We start from the raw sequence: 14881 nt of genomic DNA, 5'->3' as shown, positions 1-14881 counted from the left end.
TAAAACATTGCTAAGAGAAAGAAAGCAAACAAGTCCTAAACAAATAGGGAAATGAGATATGTCATGTTTATGGATTTGGAAAATTCAATAACTGTTAAAATATTCACTTTCCCAAAATTAATCTATATGTTCAAGGTAATGCCAACCAAAAGTCAGCATAGAAACAGACAAAAAAATTCTAAAATTTCTTTGGAAATACAAAGGACACAAAATAGTCAAAATACTTCTGAAAAAGAACAAAGTTGGAAGACTTACACTACCTAATTTCAAGACTTATTATAAAGCTACAGATATTAAGACAAACACATAGGTCAGTGAAACTGAATAAAGTCTAGAAGTAGATAAATATATATTTCAATTAATTTGCAACAAAGATGCCAAGTTAAATTCAATAAGGTAATTTCAAAAAATGGTGCTGGAACAAATGGACATCCTTTTGGAAGGAACTTCAATCCTTACTTCACACCATACACTAAAAATTGAATCAATACATATCACAGACCTAAATATAAAAGCCAAAATTATAAAACTTGTAGAAAAAAAAAAAAAGAGAAAAGGCTTTGTGAACTTGGGGTTGGTAAAGCCTTAGAAAACACAAAATGCAAAAATCTTAAAAAGGAATCAGTCAATCGGATTTCATTAACATGTAAAACTTCTGTATTTTGAAAGCCACTGTTATAAAAATAAAAAGGCTAGCTACAGACCTGGAGAAATATTCACAATGTAAATATCTGGGAAAGGACTTATATCAAGAGCCCTTTATAACACAGAAATAAAAAAATAAAAATCTTAAAATTTAAAATGAAAAAGATACAAAAATGGCCAATAGCACATGAATGCTCAATATCATTGTTCATCAGACAAAAACAAATTAAAACTACAAAGAAACACTACATACACACACAAACACACACACACACTAGAATGACTAAAATAAAAAAATCTTGACAATACCAATTGCTAGCAAGGACAGGAAGCCAGTGGAACTCCCATATATCACTGGTAAAATGTAAAATGGTTCTTTGTCTTATCCCTTATCATATGACCCACCTATTCCACCCCTAGGTATTTATTCAAGAAACACAAAATCATATATCCATACACAGACTTGTGCACGACTGGTTTGTAACAGCAGCTTTCTTCACAACAGCCCCAAACTGGACACAATCCAAGTGTTCCACAAAGGTGAGGAGATAAACTATGCTATATTCATACAATGAAATGGTAAGTAACAATAATAAGGAATGAACGGCTGCCACTGTTTCACACAGCATGGACAATTCTCAAAATTATGCCAAACGAAAGAATGCAGACATCAAAAAATATATACTATATGATTCTATTTGTATAAAATTCTAGAAAAACTATAGCGCTATAAAAAGCAAATCAGTAGCTATTTGAGGCTCAGGATAATGAGAGGCACTGACTGTAAAGGAGCCTGAGAGGCCATCTGGAGGTAACGTAATGTTCTATATCTTGATTGTGGTGATTAAACTGATAGCTACATTTGTCAAAATTCATCACCAAACTTAAAATAAAATGGATGCATTTTATTGCATGAAAACTTGATCTCAACAATGATTAAAAATAAACAGTATATTGTTTATGTACATATACAGAAGGTAAAAAAAAGTTTTTTCAAATGAAGGTAATAACCGCAAAATTTAGGACAGTATCTAACTCTGGGTTAGAGGGCTAGTAAGGAAGGAAGCAGCGAACTAGCAAAAAGGGAGGAATGATGCACAAGTAGATTAAATTATCATTAAAGCTTTAGTTCTCCAGTGGAGTAATATTAATATTGTTACAAACAATTAAAATAAGAAAAGCACCAAGTGGAGAGCACTGATAATACTATGTCACAATTAATTCAATTCTCTGGACCTGAAGTACAGATTTAAAAAAAAAAGGTAGTCACCTCACCCATATATTTCCCATGTCTCTGATGTAGGGAATATGCGAATAAATCCACCTCTCCGATCATTCTCTTCCTTCACCCTCCGTAAAACTTTGATCTACATGGAGGAAGAGAAAAAAAAATGAACACCTATTTTGATAAATGTAATCTATGTGGTTACAGGACAGAGTTATGACCCAAGAATATGCAAGAAGCATGAAGAGGCTATATCTCCCATGTTCAGTGTAAGACAGGACTATCACGAATATTTATGAATCACTAATTTTCACTGAACCCTATGTTAACCCACAAAGGCCTGAAATGGAGTCATCTTTACCTCCTCCATTGACAGACCAAGCACAGAACCACCTAACTTCCCCGGCACCTTCTCCCGTGCTGAGCCCACAAGGTTTTTCATTTCCGCATCACTGGCGGAGAGTGGACGGGAACGCTAGGGAGAAGAAAAAAGAAAAACAAAAATGTATTGCCATCGTCTTTCTTCACTTCCCTCTAGTCAGTCCCTCAATACCACTATGTTTCATAATATGTATAAGCTCAAATCCAAAGCCCATTTTCTGTAATAGATCTCTTAGCCTGAAATCCTGGCAAACAGATAAAAGCTAGCAAATTCAAAGAAAAGAAGAGAAAAAAAGGATAGAACGAAAACACTATGGGTTGAAAGAGACACACACAAAAAAAAGATGTCCACATGGCTTTCTAAGCTAGTACTTACTCCTTATCTTGGTTTTGACATAAATCTAACAGTTTGAAAGATACGGGGGGAAAAAATCTGAAAATAACTTCAATGTAAGATTAGAATGGCAATGCCAAAGAATGCTCAAACTACCACACAATTGCACTCATCTCACACGCAAGCAAAGTCATGCTCAAAATTCTCCAAGCCAGGCTTCAGCAATACGTGAACCATGAACTTCCTGATGTTCAAACTGGTTTTAGGAAAGGCAGAGGAACCAGAGATCAAACTGCCAACATTTGGTGGATCATCGAAAAAGCAAGAGAGTTCCAGAAAAACATCTATTTCTGCTTGATTGACTATGCCAAAGCCTTTGACTGTGTGGATCACAATAAACTGTGGAAAATTCTGAAAGAGATGGGAATACCAGACCACCTGACCTGCCTCTTGAGAAACCTATATGCAGGACAAGCAACAGTTAGAACTGGACATGAAACAATAGACTGGTTCCAAACAGGACATGAAACAATAGACTGGTTCCAAACAGGAAAAGGACTACATCAAGGCTGTATATTGTCACCCTGCTTATTTAACTTCTATGTAGAGTACAACATGAGAAACGCTGGGCTGGATGAAGCACAAGCTGGAATCAAGATTGCCAGGAGAAATATCAATAACCTCAGATATGCAGATGATATCACCCTTATGGCAGAAAGTGAAGAAGAACTAAAAAGCCTCTTGAGGAGAGTGAAAGAGGAGAGTGAAAAAGTTGGCTTAAAGCTCAACATTCAGAAAACGAAGATCATGGCATCTGGTCCCATCACTTCCTGGGAAATAGATGGGAAAACAGTGGAAACAGTGTCAGACTTTATTTTTGGGGGCTCCAAAATCACTGCAGATAGTGATTGCAGCTATGAAATTAAAAGACGCTTACTCCTTAGAAGGAAAGTTATGACCAACCTAGATAGAATATTAAAAAGCAGAGATATTACTTTGCCAATAAAGGTCTGTCTAGTCAAGGCTATGGTTTTTCCAGTGGTCCTGTATGGATGTGAGAGTCGGACTGTGAAGAAAGCTGAGCGCCGAAGAAATGATGCTTTTGAACTGTGGTGCTAGAGAAGACTTTTTAAAGTCCCTATCCTAAAGGAGATCAGTCCTGGGTGTTCACTGGAAGGACTGATGCTGAAGCTGAAACTCCAATACTTTGGCCACCTCATGCAAAGAGTTGACTCATTGGAAAAGACTCTGATGCTGGGAGGGATTGGGGGCAGGAGGAGAAGGGGACGACAGAGGATGAGATGGCTGGATGGCATCACCGACTCGATGGACATGAGTCTGAGTGAACTCCGGGAGTTGGTGATGGACAGGGAGGCCTGGCATGCTGCGATTCATGGGGTTGCAAAGAGTCGGACACAACTGAGCGACAGAACTGAACTGAAGATTAGATATGTGTTTATTTCAGGAAGTCACTATATTCTTAACACTGGGAAAGGAGAGCTAGGAAAAGTGAGACATAAGACAGAAAAACAATGAGCAATCTGCTATGTCACAGATGACAAAGTTGGACCGTGGGATGTTTCAGAACTTGAGGGGGACATATTGAGATGAGAGTTATCAGTGATGTAGAAAAGAAATGTGAGCAAGGCTATGACTTGAAAAACACTGTGGCTGCTGGACTTCAGGAGACTTGTATCTAGAATGACTGCCTTGGGTACTCCAAGGAGGCACTTGGATCTGGCATGACTGCCTTGGGTACTCCAAGGAGGCACTCCAGTGGGTCATGCTCCTTATGGATCCCCAGAGATGATCAAGGCGACTTCAGCGTCTGAATGATGATCAGGAAGGTTGTCGGAGAACAAAAGTTTTAAGTGATTTTGATGTTATGAGAGCAGAGAAATATAAAGCCAACAAAGGAAGTCAGATGTATGAAACGTGAAAATAAACTATTATTAAAAAAAAAAAGATAACTGATAACAAAATTAGCCAAGTGGGAATAAGGAATGAATAATCCAAGAAAGAGGGGTGCAATTTGTCTCTCTAAGAGTCCAAGAAGTAACTAACCAGACAGAAGAAATCTTACTGTCAGGGACTACTGTTTATTTCCCTCTTTGTGTACACACTGTATGGAAGGGCTTTCTGACAACTCACTTTTGACATTTTTAGCTACACTCAATGGCAGTGGTTTAGTTGCTCAGTTGCATCCAACTCACAACCCCACGGACTATATCCTGCCAGGCTCCTTTGTCCATGGGATTCTCCAGCCAAGAATACTAAAGTGGGCTGCCATTTCCTTTTCCAGGGGATCTTCTTGACCCAGGAATTGAGCCCAGGTCTCCTGCATTGCAGGCAGATCCTTTACCAACTGAGTTACAAGAGAAGCTCCTCAACAATACTCACTGTTAATCTAAATGTTTGTGTTGCCCCAAAATTCATGCTGAAGCTCTAACCCACACAATGTGATGGTATTTGGAGACAGGGCTTTTCGGAGGTAAGTAGATGAGGACATGAGAATGAGGCACTGGTCTAATGAGATAAATACCTTGTAAACAAGAGTCACCAGGAAGCTTGTTCTCTCTCTCTCTCTGCCTGAATATGCACAAAGAGCACAGTGCAAGATGATGACCATCTACAAGCCAAAAGAAGAGGCCTCAGAACAAAACCTACCTTGCCAGCACATTTACCTTGAACTTCCCAGCCTTCAGAACTGTGAGAAATAGATTTCTGTGATTTAAGTCACCTGGTCTATGGTATTTTATTATGGTTGCCCACACAGACTAATGTCTACCTGTATATAAATAACCATGACTGGCTTTATCTTTGGATGCAGGGAAGACCAATATATACTAATCTTCAAAACCAGCATGGAGTTATAAAACACAGATTTTCTGATAAGCAAATCCATCAAAGAAAAATCATGAAATTAGCATATACAAGCAATGAGTGAAGGCAGGAACTTTTCTCTCTTTAGCTTTTCCTGTGGTATCTTTAGCATCTAGAACAGTACTTGGCATGGAGTAGGAGATCAATAGATATTTTTTGAACAAACAAATAATGTGCTAACACACAGATCAACCATGGTTAGAATTAAAATTTGCAGAGGATTTTGGAAAAATATTCAACTCCGTTCTAATCCCTGGAAATACATTACACAGCACATGTTGGGATTACAGGGAAATTAAGAAGAAAGTTTAAAAATTTAGGAAGGGAATCAATATAATCATTTAAAAAAATCTTTAAAGTGTGAGTTCTTATTCAGCATATAATTTGGAAAAGCCAAAATACTAAATGGGTGTCTTGAGGACATCTGTCATTTTCATACATTATTTACTATTTGCTAAAAAGACTTATCTACCTCACATGTCACAACATGACTTTGATCAGAAAGCCACTAGCAGTAAAACCTCCAAAGTCAAGTTGCCTTATCACCTCACACTAGTTAAAGATATCTTAAAGTCCTCTGAAATTATGAAAGAAGGGAATGTGAAGTCAGCATTCATTTTAATGATATAAATAAAAATAAAGATTAAGCATTTTAGAATAGAAAGAATGTTACTTTAAAATGCTGATTAACTGTATTACAAGGTCACTGATAAAAGTATTTTAAGAAACAGTTATTTGCCTATCAGAATAGTTTTAAGGAATGGTCATATTTATAAGAGCATGGATCAAGTCACTACTGATCCAGTCACTCATCTAATGAGCACCACCAATTAAAAAAATCTTTTTGTCTTTTTTTGTTTTTGTTGTTCAATCTCTTGTCTTTATTAGGGGTTGTTTGCTTGTTTGTTGTTTATTTTTCCTTTTTTTTAAATCTTTTTAAACTTTTTCTTTTGCTTTCCTAGGACCTAATTTTCATCTTTGTGGAACTGTTTCATGATAGAGCGATATTGCTGGCTTCCAGAGACTGAGATTATGATGGTGCTATCGCAATCTTCCTCTACTCATCTAAGCCTGCTCCCCCAAACAAAGAATGAGCACCTCGAAAACCTTCCCAGTCATTTCCAGAGTTGTCACCGACCCACATTAACAATACTCACAGTACACAATCCTAACTCAAGCCACTGCATGCCTGTGTGAGTGTTATTTGAGTAGGGTGTGTAGGAATTCAAGCAGGTGCTCCTGGTCGGGGTACTCGGGAGGTTAGGAAAAGGAGGGGGTAATGGTGCTTGTTAGATGAATGCTCCAGCTGTTAACTTCCATGAACCAAGGTCTTTATTCTTTTACTGCCACAAATACCACAGGGCTGCAAAGAAAAGGTCAATGCTACTTCAAGAGAAAAAAAAATGTGGCTGGAAACTCCTTTAATCTCTTCACCCATTTATCTTTGTGTCAACTATTAAGAAGGCTGAGAGGGGGCTTCCCTGGTGGTCCAGTGGCTAATACTTTGTGCTCCCAATGCAGGGAACCTGGGTTCAATCCCTGGTTGGGGAATATCCCACATGCTGCAATTAAGACCCAGCACAGCCAAATAAATATTAAAAAAAAAAAAAAGAAGGCGGCGGCTGAGAGGGAGAAATATGGAGAGATGTAGCTCTTGAAATCTAGGTATGTCAAATGCTTCTCTAACATCCCCCCAGGTGTCTTTAGAGAAGACAATGGAAAATAATCAGATTAGAAAGTCAAAAATATTTTGCCAACTTCAGCTTTTCAATAAATTTGAAATTAGAGAGCAATTTTTTAATCTACATAATATCTGTTGTGCTGGTTCATAGAGAAATGTATTTATACAACAACAACAAAGCATTACTATTCCAGACCTACAAATACTTATTAATGAAATGAAGTCTTAACAAATGAATTATAGACAGAGGTAAGAGAAAAAGGGGAGAAGAAAGGATAATTAAGAAAAAAAGAAAGAAGAAAAATGCTTATGAGTACCAAAGGGATACTTAGAAATTAAAAGCAAAGAAAAAAGAAATAAGGCTGACTTGAAAGGCCATCAGGATTGTCAAAAATAAGAGCAAAATAGTTTAAATGCAAGCCATTCTGTGGTTTTGATTTTGGACACAAAAGCTCAGCTTCATTCTCCAGGTAGTAGATAGAATAAATCCACATACTCCAATGAACTGACTGACTACACTAAGGAAATAAGGCTCCTCTGAACTTAAAAAGAACCACTGCCTCTGGCTAGATGACATAAGATTTAAACTACTGGGTTCTCAGATACACTTTAAACTGTCACAGTAAGGATTCTGCCATGCAACATGCATCTAAATTGTTAAAATATCATTAGTACAACTCAGGATACAGAACTACACCCAGAGAAGAAACATGTACACATCTAACTTTCATTGCTAGGGAAGAACCGAAAAGTACCAGTTAGGAGAACTGGATAAATGCAGAGAATAAAAAAATGGTGAGGCATCCTCAAAGATATCAAAATTGAGGGTTTTTTTTAAAAAAAAAATCTGTTTGAAAGAGAACACATGCAGAGAATAAAAAAAATCTTCCAATGCAATTTTACAAAGTTTGGAATTCTGTGTTAAAAACACATAGATTAGAAATAAATCAATTTATATGTGATGCATCTTGCCACCAGGAAAATAAGAAGGACGAGTTTAAGAAGTGAACTGAATCACTGCTATCAAATGAAAGAAAATGAACAAAAAAAGACCACATGTGAACAAATCTGGGTGGAAATAGACCAAAAATGGCTAACAGAGAAGGCTTAAATATAATGATAACCAGAAGCACACTACTGAGAAATTAGGGGGGAAAAAAGAAAGCAAGTAGGTGTGTGTTACAGTATAAAAAGAGACATGTAGCATCTGAAAATGTGTAATAAGTCAGCAGGTCTGACAGACATGCATCTTGTTATTAACAGAACTGGCTTTAAAAACAAAAAAAAGTTACCAAAACAACTTACAATTATATTTGAAAAATCATGGAGAACTGAGGAGATACTAAAGGATTAGAAAAAAACAAATGAGGTACCAATCTTCAAAAATGTTAAGAAGTATGCTCCTGGTGATTACTGCCTGTAAGTCTAACCTGAATCCCTAGTAAAATAATGGAACAAATATTAAAAGAAAAAAATCCATAAGCATTTACAGTTTAATGGGTTCATAAAGAATTGTAGTATGGAGACTGCTTTATTTTAAAACATGCTTTAAAATTTTGATTTTTTGGACAAAATAACAAAAAGGAGGAAAAGCACAAATATATTTAATGTCTCTGGATGTTAGAGAAGCATCTGTGAAAATGTCATAGAATTTTTACTTTTAGTTTTATTTCCAATCAGGACTCAGTATCATGATATAATAAATAAAATATACCAATAAAAGCTGAACACAGTTAAAAGAGAACTATAAGGTAAGATAAGTAGCAGTGAATCAAATTAGAAGGTGACTGGGTACTGATTAAGCATTGTTTAGAATATGTATTAATTGGTGTCTGGTAGGATGAATAATAAATTAATTGGGTTGATTTGCATTTCTTGATGATAGTAAATGTGAAAAGACATGACTATAAATAAATGAATATCAAAATAACACCAGATACTGACAATGGAAAAAGGAAAACAAAATAGGACTCAAAAGTGTGAAGGGGCTAAGTCTTCTGAGGGTTATCTGTGTGTCCAAAACTATCCCAAGTATTTTCCCTGTGTGTGATCATTCCTTTCTCAGCATAACTCCATTTGCGTATTACTACCCTCATTTGTAATGTAATTTGTGTAATACACAAATGGAATTATGCTAAGAAAGGAATGGGAGAAGCCTCTTGAGAGTCCCTTGGACTGCAACATTAAACAAGTCAATCCTTAAGGAAATCAACCCTGAATATTCATTGGAAGGACTGATGCTGAAGCAGAAGCTCCAATACTTTGGCCATCTGATGCAAAGAGCTAACTCATTGAAAAAGACCCTGATGCTGGGAAAGACTGAAGGAGAAAAGGGTGGCAGAGGACGAGATGGCTTGATAGCATCACTGACTCAGTGGACATGAATCTCAGCAAACTCTGGGAGACAGTGAATGACACATAAGCCTGGTGTGCTGCAGCCCGTGGGGTTGCAAAGAGTCAGACGCAATTTAGCGACTGAACACAAACCCTCATTTGATGGATGAGGGAAGTGAGCCTGAGACATAAACGAACTTGCTGAAGGTCTAAGAGTTAGTGACTGGCAGAGTTCAAAATTGAACACAGGTCTATCTGACTTCAAAGTCCCTGTTCCTTCCACAAAACAATACCGCCTGCCTTGGAACACTAAAATATAATTTCTGTTGAGTGAAAAATATTAAACCGTAGGCCTTCAAGGGAAAGGGGAAATGTAGAAAAAGATAATGGACAAGTAAAAAACTGTATCTTCAACAATCTGACAGCACCAAAAAAAGAAATGTTTACAGTCTAAATGGCCAGAGCTAAGAGTTTCTTTTCTTTTTTCACTGAGCTCTGATGAAACTATTGTAGACTTGAAAGTGTTTCATTAACAAAAAGAGAGGGGCACGGTAGAACATTGCAAAGGACAATAAGAGTTAAGAATTCAATATGTTTAAAACTGCCCAAATAAAGTCACAAAGCCATTGTGTCATGTGAGCAGTGCTGAAATGCCTAACCACTAGAGTGAGGCCTTGCTCGTCCACAGGTTGTTTGCAACTTATGAAAATTCAAGCAATAGAGGCAGAACAGAATTAAAAGGGGGTAATGGGACATTAAGATTAGAATTCCATATCAAAGACCCTTCTTTGGAGTCAAGTTCAGAAGGCTATGAAATGGTACTTTAATGTTCTCCTTAAAGAGATTAGGTCAAGAGATATGTAGAGTATAAGGTCTTTGAAATCAACAGCCTTGGGTTATGCTTGTTTTTTTGTTTGCCATGGAGAGGAGCTTGCACACTTAGGTACCTGCTAAATACAAAACACCATTACAGAGTTTTGAATTCCACCAGTTAAACAACCAAACTTGTATTACAAAACTATGCTAATCAGTTACCAAATATTAGACAACACACCAAGTCTTTTCTTTTCCTTCAATTCTTGAATTCATATATACCATGTAAATCACTTTATCAAAAATAATAGCTAGGAAACTTACAATTCAAGCTTCCAAGCTTGAAAGAATCTGTATCAGAGAGTACAAATGCCAAAATAAATATATACGGAGCCTTTTACTAAAAGATTAATAATTGCAAGTGACACATTTATGAATGGGAACATCTACATCCTTCATATCAACACATCAAATAGCAGGAGCAGTCCCCTCACTACTATCCTATCACTTCAAACAGATGCAAAAAAAAATCTGCATAGAAGATAGCGACAGTATATCTCACATACTAACAAGAACAGAAAGAAGACAAATGCTGATCATTTAGAGACTGAGATCAAATATTTTGTCTTTATTTTATAGGTAGTATCTAAGATAGTAATGATGGCAGCGTTTCTAAGATTCATGACTACATATCACTACATATAAGAAAAGGCTTCTGTTAAAAAAAAAAAAAATTATAGCCCAATATCCAATGTGAAAACACTTCCAACATTAAGCTACTGACAAGGGTATGTTTCATAAGACACCTGAACAAATGAAAGGTGGCTTGTGAACGATGGTATTTCCTTTCTGGAATATTTTAGTCAAAGCCATAGATATGCCTCTAAACTGTGTTCATCATCTGAATTCAGCTGCCTCCATCACAGCATGATCACTACCAGAAAAAGAGGATTCAGGAATTCCCGCAACCTCTACTTTTATATTCTACATCTGAAAAGATCTCAGCATTCATTTTCACTTATTCTATTTTACATTGTTAAACTATTCAAAGAGCAGGTGAATGAAATATATGCTGTGAAACGGTGAAGCTAAAAGGCTTTCCATCTGGGGAATGAAGATAAAAGTTTGAGTGAACTCTCCAAATGATCCAGAACTTACCTGCTTGACGGTTGATGACTGAAACTGTGCAGATACTGGACGCTATAAAAGACAGAAAAATGGAATAAAGCCTTATCTTCTCCTAACATGTCTATATTTTCCAACTCCTACATCTAATATAAAAAAGAAAAAAATAATCTCCAAGCAGAGAACAAAAGCCAAAGCCCTATATTTTGCACTTGAAAGATTAGAGCATTTATTATTTTTCACACTGCATTCTCCTGTGGCATAACTATTCCAGTTTCACCTTCTCACCACTGAGAACTCAATCCTACTGTCACATACTGAAGATCCTGAAGTTATCAGTCCGCCTGGCAAAATGGTCTCACACAGTACATGGAAATAATCTACAGCTTAAGCCTTTAAGTAATTATCCTGTGGACTGCTCATGGACAAAGTCACACTGTTACCTACCAGTTAGCAGAGCAAACAGCGAATAGGTTCTCCACTATTTGCAAAGTCACCAATAAAAGCTGACAGGCAAGCTAAGAAAAGGGATCAATTCATCCAAGATTGACATACAGCTATTCCTAGAGTGGAACTTGCAGAAACTCTGTTAAAGCTGCACAGAAACATTCATAATATTTTATACACAATCCTTTCACTCACAGATACTGCAGAAAACAATTTAAAGGAACATGCGTGACTGCCTCAATTCAGTTTTCCTAGTACACCTAGGTTAACCCTCTACTTTTCTTGTTAAAAGTTAAAAAAAAACCCTTTGACCTGTGATGCACTACTGATCAGGACTTCCCCAGTGGCTCAGCGGTAAAGAATTCACCTGCAGTGCAGGAGACACCAGAGGTGAGGGCTCCATCCCTGCGTCAGGAGGACCCCCTGGAGGAGGGCATGGCAACCCACTCAGGTATGCTTGCCTGGAGAATCCCATGGACACAGGAGCCTGGCGGGCTATAGTCCATGGGGTCACAAAGAGTCGGACACGACTGAAGTGACTGAGCGCACGCGTGCGTGCGCGCGCGCACACACACACACACACACAAAACTGATCAAGTACAACACTGCTGCATGATTTCACTTCTAATCTAATACCCCTTAAAATATGGTTCACCTTGTTCTATACTACAGCACTGATACTAATAGGGAATAGTTTGAAAGCAAGAGGTCACAGGCAGCCTGCAAACTAAATCCAGCTCACCGACATACCATGTTTCATTTGCGAAGTATTATTTTTTAAATTGAACTTGTTGTCAGTATTTTAAAATAAGATTCCTGACTTCTCTAGAAAGCAAGAATATCTGCCAACTCACAGCAGCGATCAGCTAAAGCACAGAAGTAAAAGAGTTAATGGGAAGCATGCACTAACCCACTTTGCTGCAGTCACGGCACTCGCGTATCATACCTGGCCCTATTTACTTTGCAATCTGCAGAGGCATTTTGAGGTTTCCAACCCTGTTCTAATGAAAAGCTATCTGAATAAATAATGGTATGTGAGCTTAGCAAACAGAAGTAGCAGTACTCTAAATGAGACCAGCAAACAAAAGGAAGAGGAGTGGGAGGGAAAAAAGGGAGAGACGGAGTGCTAAAGTGGAGGTGGGAGAAGGTAGGAGGGAAAAAATAAGGGAAAGAGGAGGAATGGGGAGAAATAGCAGCTGTTTCTGCCTTCAAAGAGCTTACAGTCTAGCAGAGGAGTACTGGACAATTTAAAGGCAACAAATCAATGAAGGCAAAACAATGCAGTTGAGAACCAGTAAATAATGTTGCAATGAAAAGAAGAGGCCATGAAAGAATGGAATGGATTTAATAAGAAATGGTCTCCAAACTTCTGAGCAGGTAAGGTAATCAGTCCAGATAGGAAGAGAGGAGGAAAGGGGACCTTTTGGATAAGAAGAAAGGTTAAAGGCAAAGAGACGTAAGTGGAAGCTAGCCGGGTCTAGATGGGCAGGGACTGATCAGATGATGGAATGGATAAACCATCAGACAGCTGACTGATTTACCTGGAACAAAAATGCAGAGTACACAAAGACTGGAGCAACACTGGGTCAAATGAAGTTTCAGACACGCCCGCCAAGCTCTCTGCAGGCATTTAGCTCATTTAAATTCAATCAGCACCTCATGATCACTGAGGGTCCTTGTGAAGAGAATCGCATGTAGAGAAGATATTATTTCAATTGAGCATCTTCTCTGCAAAGCTAGCCTGAAGATCATAAAGAATGCAGCAGAGTGGTGACGAGAAATTTGCAGAATCCCTCCCTGTGCCTCATTTATGAGCATATCAATGTGAAAAGACTGGGAGCAATTTTTGAAAAGAGACAGAAAGAAAAAAGAAAAGATAATGGAAAAGGAAGCCAAAAGAAAAGAAAGACAAAAAGCAGAAAGTAAGATGGTTTGAAAGCATTAAAAGCGTAAGCTATTAGCCATGGCTGAATATAACTGCCTCCTGTCTAGAATGGTCCCCCAATTCTCCTGCTGTAAGTGACCTTCTAATCATAGTGCTTCAGCTCACTTATTAACAACAGCTGCCACTTTACAATAAGCTTCCTTGGGGCTTCCTGCTGCTGGAACTTTTTACCTGAGGTTTCTGGAAAGGGTTTCGCCTGGAAGACTCAAACGTGGGGTAAATTGGCCGGGTTGATGTCCGCTGGGCAGGATCTTGACACACAAACCCTGAATGGGGAATGGGAAACATTAAAACTGCCATTTGCTAAGAAATTAGAAGGTTTAGCTGCACCTTTCCTTTCGATGAACAAGCTCGGTTTCACTGCCACAAATCTGATAAAGCTCCATCTTGAAGAGGATTAGGCATGACTCTCCCATACACATCCTCCTCTTGAACTTTGAACTATCACGACTGGAGTGAACAAGAAAGGAAAATATGCAGATCAATCAGCCTTCCTGGTTGGGGAACCGATATGTGATTCTGATGGACAAAGAGATGAAGACTTTCGATGACCTTCAGATAAAAGTTCACTTAAAAACACACAGTTGTTAATAAAGACAAATTATTTTAAAGTGGCTTCCTGGATGGTGACTGGAAAATAACAGTGTTGGTTTTTACCAGGAGAATCCAGAAGCAAGTGAGGGGTCTTGTCCTGTTATAGGATCCACTTCTGGAATGGCTAAAAATGGTCTACTACTGGCAAGTTCCAAAATATGCATTGTAGATTCTCCATGGCTTAAGAAATTAGGCTTGGGCTAATTTCACTTATTTCCTAAAAGGAAGCAGACTCTCATCCAAGGAGAATGGGGTAGCAAAGCTTTACAGCATTTGCTGGTACATCAAGGGCTAGTTCAAGTGCATTTTATTATGTGTTTTTGGGCTACTTAAAACAACAACAACAACAACCCTAAACCCACAACATACCCACTTGGCAGCCCATCTCCATCTCAAAGTTTTATCTACTCACAAAGGGATTTTTTCCTTGGCTTGCTTCAGTTGTAACTACTACAGAAGAGATTGTGTTGACAC

General features: G+C 37.9%; 1 protein-coding gene across 36 annotated transcripts in view; it reads right to left on the bottom strand.

Moving 5' to 3' along the window:
* TTLL5 (tubulin tyrosine ligase like 5) overlaps window positions 1-14881 on the bottom strand; it is a 313391-nt gene that overhangs the window by 233531 nt on the left and 64979 nt on the right. For 21 of the 36 annotated variants that reach the window (XM_069597094.1, XM_069597088.1, XM_069597100.1 and 18 more), the window contains exons 15-18: window positions 13985-14079; window positions 11455-11496; window positions 2232-2345; window positions 1921-2012 (exon numbers count right to left, since the gene is read on the bottom strand). In XM_069597094.1, coding sequence (XP_069453195.1) covers window positions 1921-2012; window positions 2232-2345; window positions 11455-11496; window positions 13985-14079 — 343 coding nt within the window. The remainder of the gene's footprint in view (window positions 1-1920; window positions 2013-2231; window positions 2346-11454; window positions 11497-13984; window positions 14080-14881) is intronic. The other 15 variants (XM_069597101.1, XM_069597115.1, XM_069597106.1 and 12 more) reach the window with 2 other exon arrangements.

This window comes from Ovis canadensis, chromosome 7 (genome assembly GCF_042477335.2).
Source record: "Ovis canadensis isolate MfBH-ARS-UI-01 breed Bighorn chromosome 7, ARS-UI_OviCan_v2, whole genome shotgun sequence".
Classification (NCBI taxonomy): Eukaryota; Metazoa; Chordata; class Mammalia; order Artiodactyla; family Bovidae; genus Ovis; species Ovis canadensis.
The sequence above is the reverse complement of the archived record's forward strand: the minus strand, read 5'-3'. Positions and strand labels throughout refer to the sequence as shown.